At 45.0% G+C, this 19,560-nt stretch overlaps 1 protein-coding gene across 1 annotated transcript in view; it reads left to right on the forward strand.

Annotated features, from left to right (window-relative positions):
• LOC143995804 (ubiquitin carboxyl-terminal hydrolase CYLD-like) overlaps positions 1-19,560 on the forward strand; it is a 72,517-nt gene that overhangs the window by 14,031 nt on the left and 38,926 nt on the right. The window contains 7 exon segments of the mRNA XM_077490517.1: positions 3,467-3,581; positions 5,959-6,080; positions 6,083-6,441; positions 9,305-9,577; positions 10,832-10,901; positions 14,017-14,207; positions 18,481-18,643. Of these exon segments, the coding sequence (XP_077346643.1) occupies positions 5,999-6,080; positions 6,083-6,441; positions 9,305-9,577; positions 10,832-10,901; positions 14,017-14,207; positions 18,481-18,643 (1,138 nt within the window). The 5' untranslated portion in view covers positions 3,467-3,581; positions 5,959-5,998.

The raw sequence follows: 19,560 nt of genomic DNA on the forward strand, positions 1-19,560 counted from the left end.
CTGAATCTAGCAACACATCAACATGTCTACCATTAATACACATTTTACATAAATGTTTCCCAGGCCCCTGAATGGCAGTGCATGCAACTGTCGCAAACAGCGACTGACGTCTCTCCCTTATAAAGTCACATTGCATAGGCTCATCCACAACTGGGCAATTGGCTGCAATATGTCCCTCTTGCCGGCAGCGGTAGCAAATAATCTTTTTCGCTGCCTCTTGCAGCTTCCTGGGCTGCTCCCGCCAGACCTTAGGTAGAACTCCCACCCTCTCACTCTCTCCACCCTCACCCCTTGGAGTCATCTTACCCGCCACTGGGGATGATCTGGTCTTAGGGGGGAAAGTCCGTGAGTCCCTGGAAGAGGTGGTCAGGTTCTCTGTAGCCAAGTACCTCTCAACCAGATCCACAAGTTTATCTGCATTTTCTGGGTCTCCATGGCTTACCCATTTTTGGATGGCAGTAGGAAGAGCTCTCAGGAAACGATCCATAACAACACGTTCCACAATTTTTGGTGCGGTCAAAATCTCTGGCTGCAGCCACTTCCTGCTCAGGTGAATGAGATCATACATTTGAGACCTGGGAGGTTTTCCAACCTGAAAAGTCCAGTTATACACACGCTGAGCCCGGACGGCCAGGGTGACACCCAGCCGTGCCAATATTTCTGCTTTTAGCACCACATAGTCTTTTGCTTGGTCAGGCTCTAGGTCATAATAAGCTTTCTGCGATTCCCCAGTTAACAGAGGGGCCACCAGTCCAGCCCATTGCTCCTTAGGCCACTTTTCCCTTTCAGCAGTCCTTTCAAATGTGGTCAAAAACACCTCCGGATCATCCTCTCCAGTCATTTTTGTCAGTAAACGGCTCACACCAAAGGTTGCGGTATTATTGTACCCACTTGCTTCATTGGTCTGCGGACGTTGCTGTATTAATGTCTCTATTTGCTGTTGAAAATTCTGCTCTTGCTTCTGCAACAGGTCTATGAAGCGGGCTTCAGATCGCTGCTGGGCTTGTTGCTGAGCTTCCAAACTCTGCTGCAAAGTTGCATTTATCTGCTGCTGGGCTGCAAGGCTCCTTTGTAAACCCGCATTTGTTTGCTGCTGATTTGCATTTGCTTGTTGCTGGTTTGCATTTGCTAGAGCCAGCTGTCTCAGTATCTCCTCCATGCTGGCCTTAACAAAAAAAAAAGTGCCCGCATTCTCCACCAACTGTGAGGGGTTAGCTCGGCAGCGGGTGTGTGTGACCCCCTGGATGGGTTCACAACACAAAGTCAGGCACAGCAGACAGCGGTGTAGGTTCAAAAAACAAAAGATCCGGTTTATTTATGCTCAATGCAGTGATACATATAACAGCCAAACAAAATAAAACAAGAAAATAAATCCTGGTCAGCTTGACCTCTAACTACACACGTAGACTCCCTGTCTAACAACTGGGTACAGCCTTGTGCTGCCCCAGTCCCTGTCTCTATTGTAGGGGTTTGCCACACAGGCGTTAACTCACCGCACAGAACAGATCTCAGACTCCCCAGTCTCTACACACAAAACTGGTTCCAGGATGGAGCATCTCCCTATGCATGCTGGGGTTTTTTGTAGAGGCCTTAATGAGCCCACTTACTACAGCTGGGCTCATTAACTCTTCCCCTCTAATTGTAAAAGTCTGCATAAAGCCTGAATCTAGGACACACATATTTACCATCCTGGATACAACCAGGTGACTTTACCTGCGTGCTGCCACAATATATATATAATATATATATATATATATAAAATCTATCAGATTTTTTTTTTTTTTTAACTTGTATTTTATTTTTATTTATTTTTTTACACCAAAAATTTATCACATAGGGGACTGTTCGTCCCCTATGTGATGGGGGGGAAGTTAAAGCGGAAGTAAACCCATCCATAAAACAGTTTCATTTCCGGGGCATGCCGGAAATGTAACACTCCCATTGGTTGTGCTCTCAGTCAAACTGTTAAACCATCCAATGGCTGGTGTCATGACTGATCACATGTGCAGCATCATGGTAGTTTTATATTAAACCGAGGCAAAGATGGCTGCTTCCTTGGGTGAAAACGATAAGGGGGTTTACTTACGCTTTAAGTAAAAAAAATTTTTTTAAATTTATTTTGTGAAAAAAAATAAAGTTGCACTCAAGCACATAATATCCCCCCCCCCCAAAAAAATTTTTTTGGAGCCCCCCCTCTCCACCCTCACATATACGCACAAACGTAAACGCATGCGTCAGGGCGCCTACACGTGAAAACAATACAAACGCAGCGTACGCCAGAGTGAGAGCAATAATTCTAGCACCAGACCTCCTCCGTAACACTAAACTGATACCTTTTGAAGCGTCGCCTAGAAAATATAGGGTACTGAAGTTTGACGCCATTTCTCGGGCACAAAAAAAAAGGTTTGGCACGTTGGGTATCTATTTACTCGCTGCAACCTGGTCTTTTATATTTTACCAAAAATTTGGGTCATTTATTGAGTTTGTTTGCCTGAAAAATTCACGTTAGCGTGCTTTTTTTTTTTGTTTGTTTTCTTTTTTTTTTTTACTGAAATATTGACTTTCCTAGACCTTTGCGGTAATATAATGCGACATAAAAAATTGGAGCTACCGCTATTTTATTCTCTAGGGCAGTGATGGCGAACCTTGGCACCCCAGATGTTTTGGAACTACATTTCCCATGATGCTCCTGCACTCTGCAGTGTAGTTGAGAATCATGGGAAATGTAGTTCCCAAACATCTGGGGTGCCAAGGTTCACCATCACTGCTCTAGGGTGTCTGCTTTCAGAAAATATATCATGTTTGAGGTTTTTGTGTAACCTTCAGGCCGAAAAAACAAAAACTGAACTGGCAGTGAACGGGTTAATATTTCAACTTTTTTGTTTTAATGTTTTTTTTTTTTATTTATTTTTTTGGTGTGTCAATACAAATAAAATAAAAAAAAAAAAGCACAAAATTAAAAAAATATAAATAAATGTCCAAATGTGTGTGTGACATTCATCCAATGAATATTTTATAATATAGACCCCCTGTTATCTTCTGTAATGACAAAGTTAGCTATTTGTGCCAGCAGGTGACGCTGCAAGTACAACCCCCGTCTCCCTCTGCGTCACTACATCGCCTGCCCCATACGAATGGGACTTTGCCCTCACGTATACCTCCTATGTATGGGTGCTTGGTGGACTTTACCTTGAACGACGAGAAAAAAGGTGGAATGATCCGGTGGCACTGATATATTCTGTAGCTCTATACAAATTTTGGAGGTTATTTGTGAAAAAGTGTGGTTTTTATTTTTATTTTTATTTTTTTTTAAAATGTATTTATTGTTTTTTTTTTTTTTTTTTTTTTTTGATTATTATTTTTTTTTTTTTTTGTAAGTACGAACTGTAAAACCGACCTTTTTGTGCCGTTCTACTTGCATCACCTGTAATTGGAATTGAGGGCTGTTCTGCTGTGCCTATCGCAGGTCTCCCTGGCATGGACGGTGCCCGCTGAACCACACACACACCTTGCTTTCCTCCTAAGGAAGAGAAGATGCCGATGATTGACAGATTTTACAGCCAGTCAGAGTATTGATCCAGGTAAATCTCACATTGAATGTTAAAGTCCTATTATGGGATATGCAGTCCCTATTTAAATACCAGTCACCCAAAAGTGTGGGGGGGGAGGGGGGCGGTGGGGGTTAGTTCTAGGTGGAGGAAGGGCCTTTAGGGCTCTGTAAATGCCCTCTATTTCCTGATAAAAATGCACTCACAAGAAAAAAAAAATGAATCCGAGCTCATCAATCAATAGACCTGTGCAGAACGAAAAAAAAAATAGTTTCGGATAGATTCATTATGTTACTTATTTTCCTTTAGGAATTCCTTTTTAGTTTTGTTTAATTTTCGTTAACCACTTCAGCCCCCGGAAGGATTTTAGCCCCTTCATGACCACGCCATTTTTTTTGCGATTCGGCACTAGACATGTGCACTGACAAAAAAAAAAGTGTTCGTTTTTTGTTTTCGTTTCGTTTTTTTTTTTTTTCAGAAATTTGGAAATTTCAGAATTTTAAAATTTTCCGAGATTGGGAAATGCGAAAATATGTAAAATTAGAAATGATAGCTAATAAAAAAAAAAGGACATCAATTTTATTTGGGTACAATGTCGCACGACCACGCAATTGTCCGTTAAAGCGACGCAGTGCCGAATAGACATGTGCAATTTGTTTAGTTCTGAATTTGTTTTTGTTTTTTATGAATTTTGACAAATTAGTTCGTTCCGAAATTCCCGCATTTTTCAATTTCAAATTTCCGAAAATTAGAAATTTCAGAAATTCAAAAAATTTGGAAATTTTAAGAATGAAAAACTGAAAAACAGAAAATCTGAAATAATAATTAATAAAATCGATTAAATTATAGGTATTGGAATTTCCTTTTCAAATTTGGCTGTTTGTGAACGTAACGAATAAGAATTTATCAGAAAAAAAACAAATGCCATATCTAAACGAATGGAACGTAACGATCTAATAATAATTAACAATAATAAAACCTTTTTATTATTAATAATAATAATTTGTTCCATGTGTTTAGATGCGGCATTCATTATTTCGGATAATTTGTAACTTCGGATAAATTTGTATTCGTTACATTCACAAACAGCCAAATTTGAAAGGGAAATTCCAATACCTATAATTTAATAGTTGTTATTTATTATTATTTTATTCTTAAAATTTCCAAATTTTTAGAATTTCTGGAAATGTATTATTATTAGATCGTTACGTTCCATTCGCTTTAGATATGGCATTTGTTTTGTTTTTTTGATAAATTTGTATTCGTTACATTCACTAGCAGCCAAATTTGAAAAGGAAATTCCAATACCTATAATTTAATAGTTGTTTGTTATTATTTTATTCTTAAAATTTCAAATTTTTTAGAATTTCTGAAAATGTATTATTATTAGATCGTTACGTTCCATTCATTTAGATATGGCATTTTTTTTTTTTTTGATAAATTCGTATTCGTTGCATTCACTAACAGCCAAATTTGAAAGGAACTTCCAATACCTATCATTTAATAGTTATTATTTTAGATTTTCGGGTTTTCAGCTTTTCATTCTTATTTATCAAATTTCCAAATTTGTAGAATTTCTGAAGTTTTAAAATTTTGAGAAATTTGAAAAATTCGAGAATTTTGGAATGAACTAATTCTTCAACATTCGTTAAAAAAAAAAAAAACGAATTCAGAACTAAACAAATTGCACATGTCTATTCAGCACTGTGTCGCTTTAACTGACAATTGCGCGGCCATGCGACGTTGCACCCAAATAAAATTGACGTCCTTTTATTTATTTTTATTTTTTCCCACAAATAGAGATTCCTTTTGATGGTATTTGATCATCTCTCTGCGTGTTTTAATTTTCGCAATATAAACAAAAAAAGACCGACAAAAAAAAAATATCTATATTTTTTTACTTTCTGCTATAATACACATCCAATAAAAACATGTAAAAAACAAATTTCTTCATCGGTTTAGGCCAATTTGTGTTCTGCTGTTTTTGGTAAAAAAATAATAAAAAATAAATAAATAAGTGTATATTGATTGGTTTGTGATAATTTTATCGCGTCTACAAACCTATGGGATAGATTTATGGAATTCAACCAAAGGAAGGGGAAGGGTTGGAACCCCTGAGAATTTTTATTTTATTTTATTGCTGTTCATGACCCCATCTGGGAGATTTCCCCTCTCTTCCTGTCTGTGGGTGTCAGAGCAGGAAGTGAAGGAAGTCTCTCCAATGGTGACACATGGGTCATGGAGGCAGAGCCATGACCTGCCTATCCCGTGTGCTGACCAGGGTGGTGGCGTCACGCCCTGAGCCGGTTAGGGATTAAGCTTTGCAGAGCAATGATGGGATTAGAGTCATTAGAGACACGGATCTGCCTGGATCTTGTTACATGGAAGTTTTCTGGTCTCCCGTGGACAGGTCCCCCCCGTTGGATTGTGCCGCATGTCAAGGGGGCAACATGGAGAGGGACATGGACGATTTCTTGATGTACTTCATCCTGATGGAGAAGGTCCCGGTGGGCAACAGGACGATGGAGCCGGGCAACTGTGCTACATGAGCGAGGAGTCGTATCTCCAGAGGGTGTCCGGAGACCACAACCCCGCGCAGTCCCTCAACGTCACCTTCCTAGAGGAGAGCGCTATGGTGGAGGTGGACGTCTACGTCCTGCAACCCCTGATGAGGAGACAGGCCGCCCTCCTACTGGCCATCACCCACCCCACCGAGAGGCTGAGCTGCTTCCTGGAGAGGGGCCTACTGGACCAGGCCGTCAAGGCAGAGGTGGGCCAGCGAGTTCTGGTGGAGCATGAGCACAAGCTGTACCCGGCCTTCATACACTATGTGGGCAACCTCCTGGACAGCAGCACCCTACTGCCCCCCATGTACTTCGGGGTGGAGCTGGAGGTAAGTGACACCGACTCTCATATCTTGATAAGGATGTGGTTTGTTTTTGTGCTACAACTTGAAGACTTGTTATATAAAAAAAACAGGGAGTAGGTGGGTGGCAGATATGTGTCCTCCAGCCCCCTGCATTTCCCCCTAGACCCTGCACTGTCCCCCAGCACCCACTAGAGTCCCCCAAAACCTTTACATTTCTCCGTAGACCCTGCATCAGCCCCTTGCATTTCCCTCTAGACTCTGCACTGTCCTCCAGTACCCCCAAGTATCCCACAGCCCCCTGCATTTCCCCCCAAACACCCACAAGGGTCCTCCAGACCCCTGCATTTCCCCCTAGACCCTGCACTGTCCCCCAGCACCCACTAGAGCCCCCCAAAACCTTTACATTTCTTTGTAGACCCTGCATCAGCCCCTTCCATTTCCCTCTAGACTCTGCACTGTCCTACAGTACCCCCAAGTGTCCCACAGCCCCCTGCATTTCCCCCCCAAGCACCCACAAGGGTCCTCCAGACTCCTGCATTTCCCCCTAGACCCTGCACTGTCCCCCAGCACCCACTAGAGTCCCCCAAAACCTTTACATTACTCCGTAGACCCTGCATCGGCCCCTTGCATTTCCCTCTAAACCAGGGATCCTCAAACTACGGCCCTCCAGCTGTTGCGAAACTACACATTCCATGAGGCATTGTAAAACTCTGACATTCACAGACATGACTGGGCATGATGGGAATTGTAGTTCCTGAACAACTGGAGGGCCGTAGTTTGAAGACCCCTGCTCTAAACTCTGCACTGTCCTCCAGTACCCCCAAGTGTTCCACAGCCCCCTGCATTTCCCCCCGAGCACCCACAAGGGTCCTCCAGATCCTTTACATTTCTCCGTAGACCCTGCATCAGCTCCCTACATTTCTCTCTAGACTCTGCACTGTCTTCCAGTACCTCCAAGTGTCCCACAGCCCCCTGCATTCCCCCCCCCCCCCCCAAGCACCCACAAGGGTCCTCCTGCCCTTTCACATTGACCCCAAACCCTGCACTGTCCCCTCAAGTGTTCCCTGGCCCTCTGCAATTTCCCTTAACCCCTCCCTCCCCTAGACCCTGCAGTCTACTGCATGTCCCACTGCCCTCTTCATTTACAGCAGACCCCCACACTGTCCTCCAGTGGTCTCAATTATCCCCCAGTTACCTGCAGTGTCTCCCAGCCCCCTCCATTTCTCCCCTAGATACTGCACTGCTCCTCAGCCCCCTGCAATTCCCTCTAGATTCTGCACTTTGCCCCAGTACCCCCAGGTGTCCCCTAGTCCTCTTACATTACACCAGAGATTCTGCACTGTCCCCCAGAACCCACAAGAGTCCCCCCATCACCCTGCACTGTCCCACAGCACCCTGCATTTTCCATATTGCTCCCAGGCACCCACAAGTGTCCCCTGGCCCTCTGCAGTGCCTCTCAATCTGCTGTATGTCCCCCCAGCCCCCTTCATTTTCAACAGACCCTGCACTGTCTTCTTGTGGCCTCAGTTGTCCCCCAATCACTTGCAGTGTCTCTCAGCCCCCTACACCCCCCCCCTAGATTCTGCATTGTCCCCTGGTACCCCCCAAGTGTTCCATCGCCTTTTTACATCCCTCCATAGACTCTGAAAAGTTCCCCCGCACCCATAATTGGCCTCAATTGCCCCCCAATCCCCTGTAGTTTCATGAAGCCACCATCATTCCCCTCCTAGATTCTGCACTGTCCCCCGGTACCCCCAAGTGTCCCCTAGCTCTCTTACATTGCACTATAGACTCTGCAATGCCCCCCTATCACCCTGCAGTGTCCCACAGTGTCCCACAACCCCCTGTATGCCCCTCAGCAACCACAAGTGCCCCCCCACCCCCTCACATTGCCCCGAATCTCTGCACTGTCCCCCATCTTCAAGTGTTCCCTGGTCCTCTGCAATGTCCCTCAACCCCTTCCATTTTCCCCCTGGACCCTGCAGTTTCCTCTAGTCTGCTGTATGTCCCCCAGCCCCCTTCATTTCCAGCATACCCTGCACTGGCCTCAGTTGCTCCCCCCCGCCCAATCACCTGCAGTGTCACCCAGCCCCCTACATTTCCTCCAGACTGCACTGTTTTCCATTTGGCCTCAATGGTTCCCCAATCACCTGCAATGTCCCCCAGCACCCTCTAATTCCTCCCAATCACCTGCAATGTCCCCCAGCACCCTCTAATTCCTCCCAATCACCTGCAATGTCCCCCAGCACCCTCTAATTCCTCCCAATCACCTGCAATGTCCCCCAGCACCCTCTAATTCCTCCCTAGCGCCTGAACTGTCCCCCAGCAACCTCTAATTTACCCCCTAGATCCTGAACTGTCCCCCAGCACCCTCTAATTCCCCCATTGATCCTGAACTGTCCCCCAGCACCCTCTAATTCACCCCATTGATCCTGAACTGTCCCCCAGCACCCTCTAATTCACCCCATTGATCCTGAACTGTCCCCCAGCACCCTCTAATTCACCCCCCCTAGATTCTGAACTGTCCCCCAGCACCCTCCTAATTCCCCCCTAGATCCTGAAGCTGTCCCCCAGCACCCTCTAATTCACCCCCCCCTAGATCCTGAACTGTCCCCGGCACCCTCTAATCCCCCCCCTGATCTGTGTCAGACAATTGTGAACACAGCCAGGAATTAGAAGATAACCTTGGACGATGCCTGAACAAATATGCGCTGTCCTACTGGATCTGATGCTAGATCCATTTAAATACAACGTTTACTGTTTGGTTTTGAAATACTCAAAATTCCCCCCCCCCCCGCCGAAGTCACTTTGTGACATGTAAATACTTTTCTGATATAGAAGTTATCTTAACCCTTAGAATTGTATTCATTCTCTGATCGTTCCACAGGGGGAAGGCGAAGGGCGCGGCAAGATTGACGGCACTTATAGGGGCGTGACCTTCTTCAAATGTAAGCAGAACAGCGGCCTGCTCTTACCCTTCAACAAGGTCATTTTCTCCGGAGCCGCGCCCTCAGACGGTCTGGGTTCCCTCTCGGTTCAGACCCGGACACTGAACCCCGTCAATCAGGGGGACAAAATCTCCTTCTTTGTGGATGACAAGTTAAAGCGAGGGCTGGTCATATTCAACAAGATGGCGGAGGGCTACGTGGAGGTGTTACCGGTAAGGACGGGGTTTGCTTCCAGTTGTAGCTGAGAGTGCGCCCCTGTCTGTATTGCGAGAGGGGCGGGGACACAGAATATTGCAGGGAAATGTCATTGTGAGAGGGGCGGGACACAGAATTATTGCAGGGAAATGTCATTGTGGAAGGGGCGGGGACACAGAATACTGCAGGGAAATGTCATTGTGGAAGGGGCGGGGACACAGAAGAGTGCAGGGAAATGTCATTGTGGAAGGGGCGGGGACACAGAATACTGCAGGGAAATGTCATTATGGGAGAGGTGGGGGACACAGAATACTGCAGGGAAATGTCATTATGGGAGAGGTGTGGGGACACAGAATACTGCAGGGAAATGTCATTGTGGGGGGGGCACAGAATACTGCAGGGAAATATCATTGTGGGGGGGGGCACAGAATACTGCAGGGAAATGTCATTGTGGGGGGGGGGCACAGAATACTGCAGGGAAATGTCATTGTGGGGGGGGGGGGCACAGAATACTGCAGGGAAATGTCATTGTGGGGGGGGAGGGGGGGGGACACAGAATACTGCAGGGAAATGTCATTGTGGAAGGGGTGGGGACACAGAATACTGCAGGGAAATGTCATTGTGGAGAGGTGGGGGACACAGAATACTGCAGGGAAATGTCATTGTGGGGGGGGAGGGGCGGGGACACAGAATACTGCAGGGAAATGTCATTGTGGAAGGGGTGGGGACACAGAATACTGCAGGGAAATGTCATTGTGGGAGGGGCGGGGACACAGAATACAGCAGGGAAATGTCATTGTGGGGGGGGGGGCACAGAATACTGCAGGGAAATGTCATTGTGGGGGGGGGGGGGGGGCACAGAATACTGCAGGGAAATGTCATTGTGGGGGGGACACGGAATACTGCAGGGAAATGTCATTGTGGGGGGGTGGAGACAGAGAATGCTGTAGGAAATCTAACTATAGTGGGAGGGGCAGAGACACAGACTGCTGGGGGATCTCAGCAATGAAGTCTGGGATATTTATGAAGCCACTAGGTGTGTCGGCCTACTGGCAAGTTTCCTGCAAACTGACATATCCCTCTCGTATCTCTCCATGCAGAGATGACATCCAGGAGGAAATGTGCAGAAGCCCTCAGGGTGACAACACTCGCATGTTCACCAAAGTAGTGGCTTCATCTGTACTATGTGTCATGATACATGGGCGGGGCTTGCATCCCTTACACTGATTGGGTGTGCCATATAATATTAAATCTTTCTTTTATTGGGACAGGAGGACAGCACCTCCAGTAAACTGATGAAGATCCCCCTGGATTCCATTGTAAAGGAAGAGATAACTTCAGGTAGAGCTCATGGTACTTCACATTACTACTTCCTGCTGCACTGAGCTCACATCTTCCATCCTCACTGCTCATAGTGATACAATGCACCACAATCAAGGAGATGAGGGAGGCTACACACTGATACAATGTAACACAAAGCGATGATGGAGGCTACACACTGATACAATGTAACACAACCAAGGAGATGAGGGAGGCTACTCACTGATACAATGTAACACAAAGAGGTGGTGGAGGCTACACACTGATACAATGTAACACAAAGAGATGGGGAAGGCTACACACTGATACAATGTAACACAACCCATGAGATGAGGGATGTAACACAGATTGATGAGGGAGGCTACACACGGATACAATGTAACACAACCAAGGAGATGAGGGAGGCTACACACTGATACAATGTAACACAACCCATGAGATGAGGGATGTAACACAGATTGATGAGGGAGGCTACACACGAATACAATGTAACACAACCAAGGAGATGAGGGAGGCTACACACTGATACAATGTACCTCAAAGAGATGGAGAAGGCTACACACTGATACAATGTAACACAAGCCATGAGATGAGGGATGTAGCACAAAGCGATGAGGGAGGCTACACACTGATACAATGTAACACAACCAAGGAGATGAGGGAGGCTACACACTGATACAATGTAACACAAAGCAATGAGTGAGGCTACACACTGATGCAATGTAACACAACCCATGAGATGAGGGATGTCACACAAATTGATGAGGGAGGCTACACACTAATACAGTGTAACACAACCAAGGAGATGAGGGAGGCTACTCACTGATGCATTGTATCAGTGTGTAGCCTCCCCCACCTCTTTGTGTTACATTGTATCAGTGAGTAGCCTCCCCCACCTCTTTGTGTTACATTGTATCAGTGAGTAGCCTCCCCCATCTCTTTGTGTTACATTGTATCAGTGTGTAACCTCCCCCACCTCTTTGTGTTACAATGTAACACAAAGAGATGGGGGAGGCTACACACTGATACAATGTAACACAACCCATGAGATGAGGGATTTAACACAAAGCGATGAGGGAGGCTACACACTGATACAATGTGACACAAAGAGATGGGGAGGATATTTTTACATTTTTTTTTTTTTCATTCAACCTGCTGATTGAAACAAAAAAAAATATAATAATGTCTGGCCAGCTTTAGCCTCATCACTGTTCCTCAATATCAAACGTCTTGTAGCCAGGTGATGAAAGGCACAACAGGTCAAGAATAGGAGAAAGGAGCTTCTGTAATCCTCGGGAACCATTTTGAAGTCCACAGCACCCTTAAAAATTCCAAAAAACACCCTCATTTTGCCCTCTCTATAGTAATATTTTCAGAGTCCCACGTACAGTGGTGTGAAAAAGTGTTTGCCCCCTTCCTCATTTCCTGTTCCTTTGCATGTTTGTCACACTTAAGTGTTTCGGAACATCAAACCAATTTAAACAATAGTCAAGGACAACACAAGTAAACACAAAATGCAATTTGTAAAGGAAGGTGTTTATTATTAAAGGTGAAAAAAAATCCAAACCATCATGGCCCTGTGTGAAAAAGTGATTGCCCCCTAAACCTAATAACTGGTTGGGCCACCCTTAGCAGCAACAACTGCAACCAAGCGTTTGCGATAACGTGCAATGAGGCTTTTACAGCGTCCTGGAGGAATTTTGGCCCACTCATCTTTGCAGAATTGTCCTAATTCAGTTACATTAGAGGGTTTTCGAGCATGAACGGCCTTTTTAAGGTCATACCACAACATCTCAATAGGATTCAGGTCAGGACTTTGGCTAGGCCACTCCAAAGTCTTCATTTTGTTTTTCTTCAGCCATTCGGTGGTGGACTTGCTGGTGTGTTTAGGATCATTGTCCTGCTGCAGAACCCAAGTTCGTTTCAGCTTGAGTACACGAACAGATGGTCGGACATTCTCCTTCAGGATCTCTTGGTAGACAGCAGAATTCATAGTTCCTTTTATCACGGCAAGTCTTCCAGGTCCTGAAGCAGCAAAACAGCCCCAGACCATCACACTACCACCACCATATTTTACTGTTGGTATAATGTTCTTTTTATGAAATGCAGTGTTCCTTCTACGCCAGATATACTTGGACACACACCTTCCAAAGAGTTCCACTTTTGTCTCATCGGTCCACAGAATGTTGTCCCAAAAGTCTTGGGGATCATCAAGATGTGTTGTGGAGAAATTGAGACGAGCTTTGATGTTCTTTTTGCTCAGCAGTGGTCTCCTTGGAACTCTGCCATGCAGGCCATTTTTGCCCAGTCTTTTCCTGATGGTGGAGGCATGAACGCTGACCTTAACTGAGGCAAGTGAGGCCTGCAGTTCCTTGGACGTTGTTGTGGGGTCTTTTGTGACCTCTTGGATGAGTCGTCGCTGCGCTCTTGGGGTAATTTTGGGCGGCCGGCCACTCCTGGGAAGGTTCACCACTGTTCCATGTCTTCGCCATTTGTGGATAATGGCTCTCACTGTGGTTCGCTGGATTCCCAAAGCTTTGGAAATGGCTTTATAACCCTTTCCAGACTGATAGATCTCAATTACTTTCTTTCTCAATTGTTCCTGAATTTCTTTGGGTCTCGGCATGATGTGTAGCTTTTAAGGATCTTCTGGTGGACCTTACTGTGTCAAGCAGCTCCTATTTAAGTGATGCCTTGATTGTGAACAGGTGTGGCAATAATCAGGCCTGGGTGTGGCTAGAGAAATTGAACTCAGGTGTGGACAACCACATTTATAGTATGTTTTAACAAGGGGGGCAATCACTTTTTCACACAGGGCCATGATGGTTTGGATTTTTTTTCACCTTTAATAATGAACACCTTCATTTACAAATTGCATTTTGTGTTTACTTGTGTTGTCCTTGACTATTGTTTAAATTGGTTTGATGTTCCGAAACACTTAAGTGTGACAAACATGCAAAGGAACAGGAAATGAGGAAGGGGCCAAACACTTTTTCACACCACTGTATGCTAATTCCTGATATGAAGCAGTCCCATTCTCAGAGCTCCACCTTCCAGAACCGTGTAAACCTGGTATATAGTGTGTTGTGTAGACTTCCATGTCTCACCTACGTTGTCTCCTCTCTCCTCTGTGAAGACGGGGCGTCCATGTGCAGGGAACAGAAGAGCCCCAACGACGGCAAACAGAATGAAGAGCTTTTGGGCAGAAACTTGGAAGTGGATTCTCTGGTGCAGATTCAGTACCAGGAAGGGGAAATGGCCTATGGGATCATCCGATGGTTGGGGTATCTTCCACAAATGGAGGACACCATGGCCGGGGTGGAGCTGGTAAGTTACTTGCTGACGTCTGAATTCCACTTTGTAATAAACATTTACCCTTTGTTTAAAACTTCCCTAAATAATGTTTAAATTAAGAGTGCCCCTGTTAATTTTAGAGCCAGTGTAGTGAAAGCTGGCAGTGTATGAATGTCATGTGTGATGTCATCATGTCACCTCGGGCCATTGTAGTGAAAGCTTAGAGTGACCTCACGCAAACACAATGTAGTGAAGGCTGGCAGTGTGATCCTCTTGGGAGTCCCAGCACTAGAATCTGGTACCATTATGATGTCACCCTTTTAGTGTGATAGGTTCATCCTGTAGCTCACCCCTGAAAGAGCCGCTGGTGAACTTGTTTCCTTCCTCCTTGGTTATGTAGCACTGCCCCCATAAGGGTTGCTGGGTATAGTCTTTCCTGGTCCTCCCTCTGATTATCTTGCATCCAGGCGCTTGGGTATTTTCATACTTACATCCGCACACGCTCTTCCGCTTGTTATCCGATGATCAGTTTACGGTATTTATTTTTTGGTGTTTATTGGTAGAACTTGGATAGGAGAAGGGATTGGTGGGATACTCCAATTTGAACTATGCACAGATGAGGACAACTCTCATTTAATCCCATTAAACTGACCTGGATAGCAGATTCCCTGTTGGACCACACTATAGCTGCGTGGGAAGATAAGTCCTTTGCTCGCTCTGGCAGCAGACTCAATGCACCACTTTTCTTCAGGGCACTCACTAGTATCCTCTTTAGTTTCATAGTTAGTAAGGTTGAATAAAGACACCAGTCCATCCAGTTCAACCTGAGTGAGTGTCTACACCTATCCCTGTACATTGCACACTCACATCGGTCCCTACCCTCAAGGAGCTCCACAATCCAAATTCCCCATTCATATACTGGGGCCAATTTTGGACAGAAGCCAATTAACCTACCTGCATGTCTTTGGAGTGTGGGAGGAAACCGGAGTACCCAGAGGAAACCCACGCAGGCACAGGGAGAACATGCAAACTCCAGGCAGGTAGTGTCGTGGTTGGGATTCAAACCAGCGACCCTTGTTACTGCTAGGTGAGAGTGCTACCCACTACACCACTGTTGACACCCATCCACTGACTTCACCCAATTTTTCTGCCCCTGTTTAACAGGGGCACGTAATTTCAATTTTTGATATAATATTTCATAGCAGGGCCCGTTCCTGTGCCCAACAAGCGTAACTACGAGGGCTTACAGTATTGTGGCACCACCAAAGGCCCACTTTTTTTGCCCCTCTTTCAACAGGGGCATGTAATTACAATTCTTGATATAATATTTCACAGCAGGGCCCGTTCCTGTGCCCACCGAGAGTAACTGTGAGGACTTATAGTGTTCTGGTAACACCAACACCTAAGCCTTTGTACACACAGGTCGGATATTCCGATTGACAATGTCCGATAGGACCGTGCTGTCGGATAATCCGACCGTGTGTGGGCTCCATCGGACTGTTTCCGTCGGAGTATCCAACGGACCAAGTTTTCCAGCTGGGCTATAAAATTTTCCGACAACATGATCTGATCGGACTTTGTCGGATCATGTGTAGAGAATTCCCGATCGGACAAAGTGCCACGCATTGCTCAGATCAAATTCCTAGACCAAAGCTATTGGCTACTAGCCTGGACGTAGTCCTGTCCTAATGAAATAACGGCATCACGTTATGTACAATCGGATTTTCCGACAACTTTGTCCGACCGTGTGTATGCAACAGTTTCGGACAAAATCCGTCGGACAAAATGTAACAGATTTGGTTGTCAGAATGTCCGACCCGTGTGTACGGGGGCTTAGGCAAAATTTTCTGCAGAGTACAGTGCCTTGCGAAAGTATTCGGCCCCCTTGAACTTTTCAACCTTTTGCCACATTTCAGGCTTCAAACATAAAGATACAAAATTTTTATTTTTTGTGAAGAATCACCAACAAGTGGGACACAATTCTGAAGTGGAACGAAATCTATTGGATTTTTGAAACTTTTTTAACTAATAAAAAAATGAAAAGTGGGGTGTGCAAAATGATTCAGCCCCCTTGCGTTAATACTTTGTAGAGCCACCTTTTGCTGTGATTACAGCTGCAAGTCGCTTGGGGTGTCTCTATCAGTTTTGCACATCGAGAGACTGAAATTCTTGCCCATTCTTCCTTGCAAAACAGCTGGAGCTCAGTGAGGTTGGATGGAGAGCGTTTGTGAACAGCAGTTTTCAGCTCTTTCCACAGATTCTCGATTGGATTCAGGTCTGGACTTTGACTTGGCCATTCTAACACCTGGATACGTTTATTTGTGAACCATTCCTTTGTAGATTTTGCTGTATGTTTGGGATCATTGTCTTGTTGGAAGATAGATCTCTGTCCCAGTTTCAGGTCTTTTGCAGACTCCAACAGGTTTTCATCCAGAATGGTCCTGTATTTGGCTGCATCCATCTTCCCCTCAATTTTAACCATCTTCCCTGTCCCTGCTAAAGAAAAGCAGGCCCAAACCATGATGCTGCCACCACCATGTGTGACAGTGGGGATGGTGTGTTGAGGGTGATGAGCTGTGTTGCTTTTACACCAAACATATCGTTTTGCATTGTGGGAAAAAGTTTGATTTTGGTTTCATCTGACCAGAGCACCTTCTTCCACATGTTTGGTGTGTCTCCCAGGTGGCTTGTGGCAAACTTTAGACGAGACTTTTTATGGATATCTTTGAAAAATGGCTTTCTTCTTGCTACTCTTCCATAAAGGCCAGATTTGTGCAGTGTACGACTGATTGTTGTCCTATGGACAGACTCTCCCACCTCAGCTGTAGTTCTCTGCAGTTCATCCAGAGTGATCATGGGCCTCTTGGCTGCATCTCTGATCAGTCTTCTCCTTGTCTGAGCTGAAAGTTTAGAGGGACGGCCAGGTCTTGGTAGATTTGCAGTGGTCTGATACTCCTTCCATTTCAAAATGATCGCTTGCACAGTGCTCCTTGGGATGTTTAAATCTTGGGAAATCTTTTTGTATCCAAATCCGGCTTTAAACTTCTCCACAACAGTATTACGGACCTGCCTGGTGTGTTCCTTGGTCTTCATGATGCTCTCTGCGCTTTCAACAGAACCCTGAGACTATCACAGAGCAGGTGCATTTATACAGAGACTTGATTACACACAGGTGGATTCTATTTATCACCATCAGTCATTTAGGACAACATTGGATCATTCAGAGATCCTCGCTGAACTTCTGGAGTGAGTTTGCTGCACTGAAAGTAAAGGGGCCGAATAATTTTGCTCGCCCCACTTTTCAGCTTTTTATTTGCTAAAAAAGTTTAAAATATCCAATAGATTTCGTTCCACTTCACAATTGTGTCCCACTTGTTGGTGATTCTTCACAAAAAATAAAAATGTTATATCTTTATGTTTGAAGCCTGAAATGTGGCAAAAGGTTGAAAAGTTCAAGGGGGCCGAATACTTTCGCAAGGCACTGTATATAGGGAAGGCCATATAGTATATATGCTGCTGTTCAGAGCCCCATGCCATTTTTTTTCTTTATTTTGGTGTGGGGTTCCCCTTAATAGCCATACCACACCCAAAGGGCCTGGTAATTGACTGGGGGGAACCCATACCATTTTTTTTTTTTCAATGATTTTCATCTATATTGCCAATACATTACAGCCACGAGCAGCTTTAAATATTTTTTTTTCCCTTTTTAGAAATGTAATTTTGCTGTGGTATTGTTCTAAACATGGGTAAACTGCACCACTTTACAGGCATACTACAGACACCCACCAGGCACGATATTTAAAGGAATATTTCATTTTTATTGTCTCACTTTAAGCATTATTAAAATGATGCTGGGCTGCATACTCCATCTGTGATGCTGGGCTGTATACTCCTGATACTGGGCTGTATACTCCTGATACTATGGGTGGAATACAGGGAATGGAGTGGGTGGATTCTATAAGGTGTGGGGCTTATGAGAAGTGGGAGGGGTCAAAAAGGAAGGGCAGAGTCTAGCACCTCCCCATCCTAAAACTTCACCAGCCTCCACTGCATTAGGAATGAAGATTATGTAGTCTTGGTAAAGTCATTTCTTCCACTGATATTTCATTTCTGACCCCACCCCTGAGGAGTTCTGAGTAACTCACTGTGCCCCTCAACCTCCAGACTCTAGAACCAATGCAGAGAAACACACTTTTTTGCGATGATGTCATGTGATTGCGCAGACCAATGCAAGAATAATGTCCTATGAACGTTAATTTATGGTAGGCCATGCTCTGATCACTTACCTTTGTTCTTGACTCCACAGGAAGAAGATAAAGGTTGCACCGATGGTTGCTGGCAGGGGCGCCGGTATTTTTGCTGTGGCCCAAAACGTGGAATTTTTGTCAAGCTGAAAGTGTGTCAGCCGGACACCCGCTTCCTGGCCAGCAAAGACTGTGAGCCGAAGAGCCTGGAGGTTGAGATGCACAGTGAGTTACTCTAATCTCCTCAGGGGCGGAGCCAAAATAAATAAATGGGTGACCTTATTTTACCAAGATTGTCACTTCATATGATCACCTTATAACTTCAAATAATCACAGCTCCTATGGGGCACTATGGGAACATTTACTCTTCTGATGAAGAGGAAGCGATGAGAACTGGCCTGTGCTAAGGGCCGCCATTGCTGCCTCTCTGATCCGTGCAAATTGCTTTTTACAGGCATTTGACAGGTGTCTTGGAGGCAGTGTGTTACCTCGTGGATGCCCGTATTAACCCTTGAAGGCCCCGCAAAGTCGAATAGAACGCATACATGCCAACCGATTCACTTGACTGGTGTGTGGTATTTTTTTTTGCCATTGCGCGCCAAAACCATGGCCGGTGACCATTTTAGCGGTTGGGGGCAGTGGGGGGGGGGGGGTGAAAAACCATGGCTTAACTGCCTATTTTTACCGCAGTCCCACGGCTGCCATCGTAAACGAGACCTAAGGGTATCAGTATCGGGTTTCCTGTTGCAGGCAGTAAAATGTATAGTGGGGTAATATTTAGTAAATTTGGGCTCCTGTACCAAAAATGTGTCTCTCCCCCATCTATACAATGATAAACTATATGTATAGGAAGGCATGTCAAACATGACCTCACTCTGATATGAATATTTTACATGAAGCTGATTACTTTTAAATGTATCGAAAAAAAAGATACAAGATTTATACATTTCGGTTTCCTTTCTCATATTCCGATACATACTATAATTTCCAATGTATAGACTCCTGTTGGGAACTGACGTGTACAGGCATAAACCACTGGAGGGAAAGTCGGCACTCAGGATAACATTATGGCCGTCTTTATCATTATGGCCGTATAATGGCCGTCCTTCTTCATTGAAATTACATAAATAACCTCTGTAAAA

This window comes from Lithobates pipiens, unplaced genomic scaffold (assembly GCF_037356315.1).
Source record: "Lithobates pipiens isolate NorthernLeopardFrog02 unplaced genomic scaffold, aLitPip1_a1.2 Scaffold_19, whole genome shotgun sequence".
Taxonomy (NCBI): domain Eukaryota; kingdom Metazoa; phylum Chordata; class Amphibia; order Anura; family Ranidae; genus Lithobates; species Lithobates pipiens.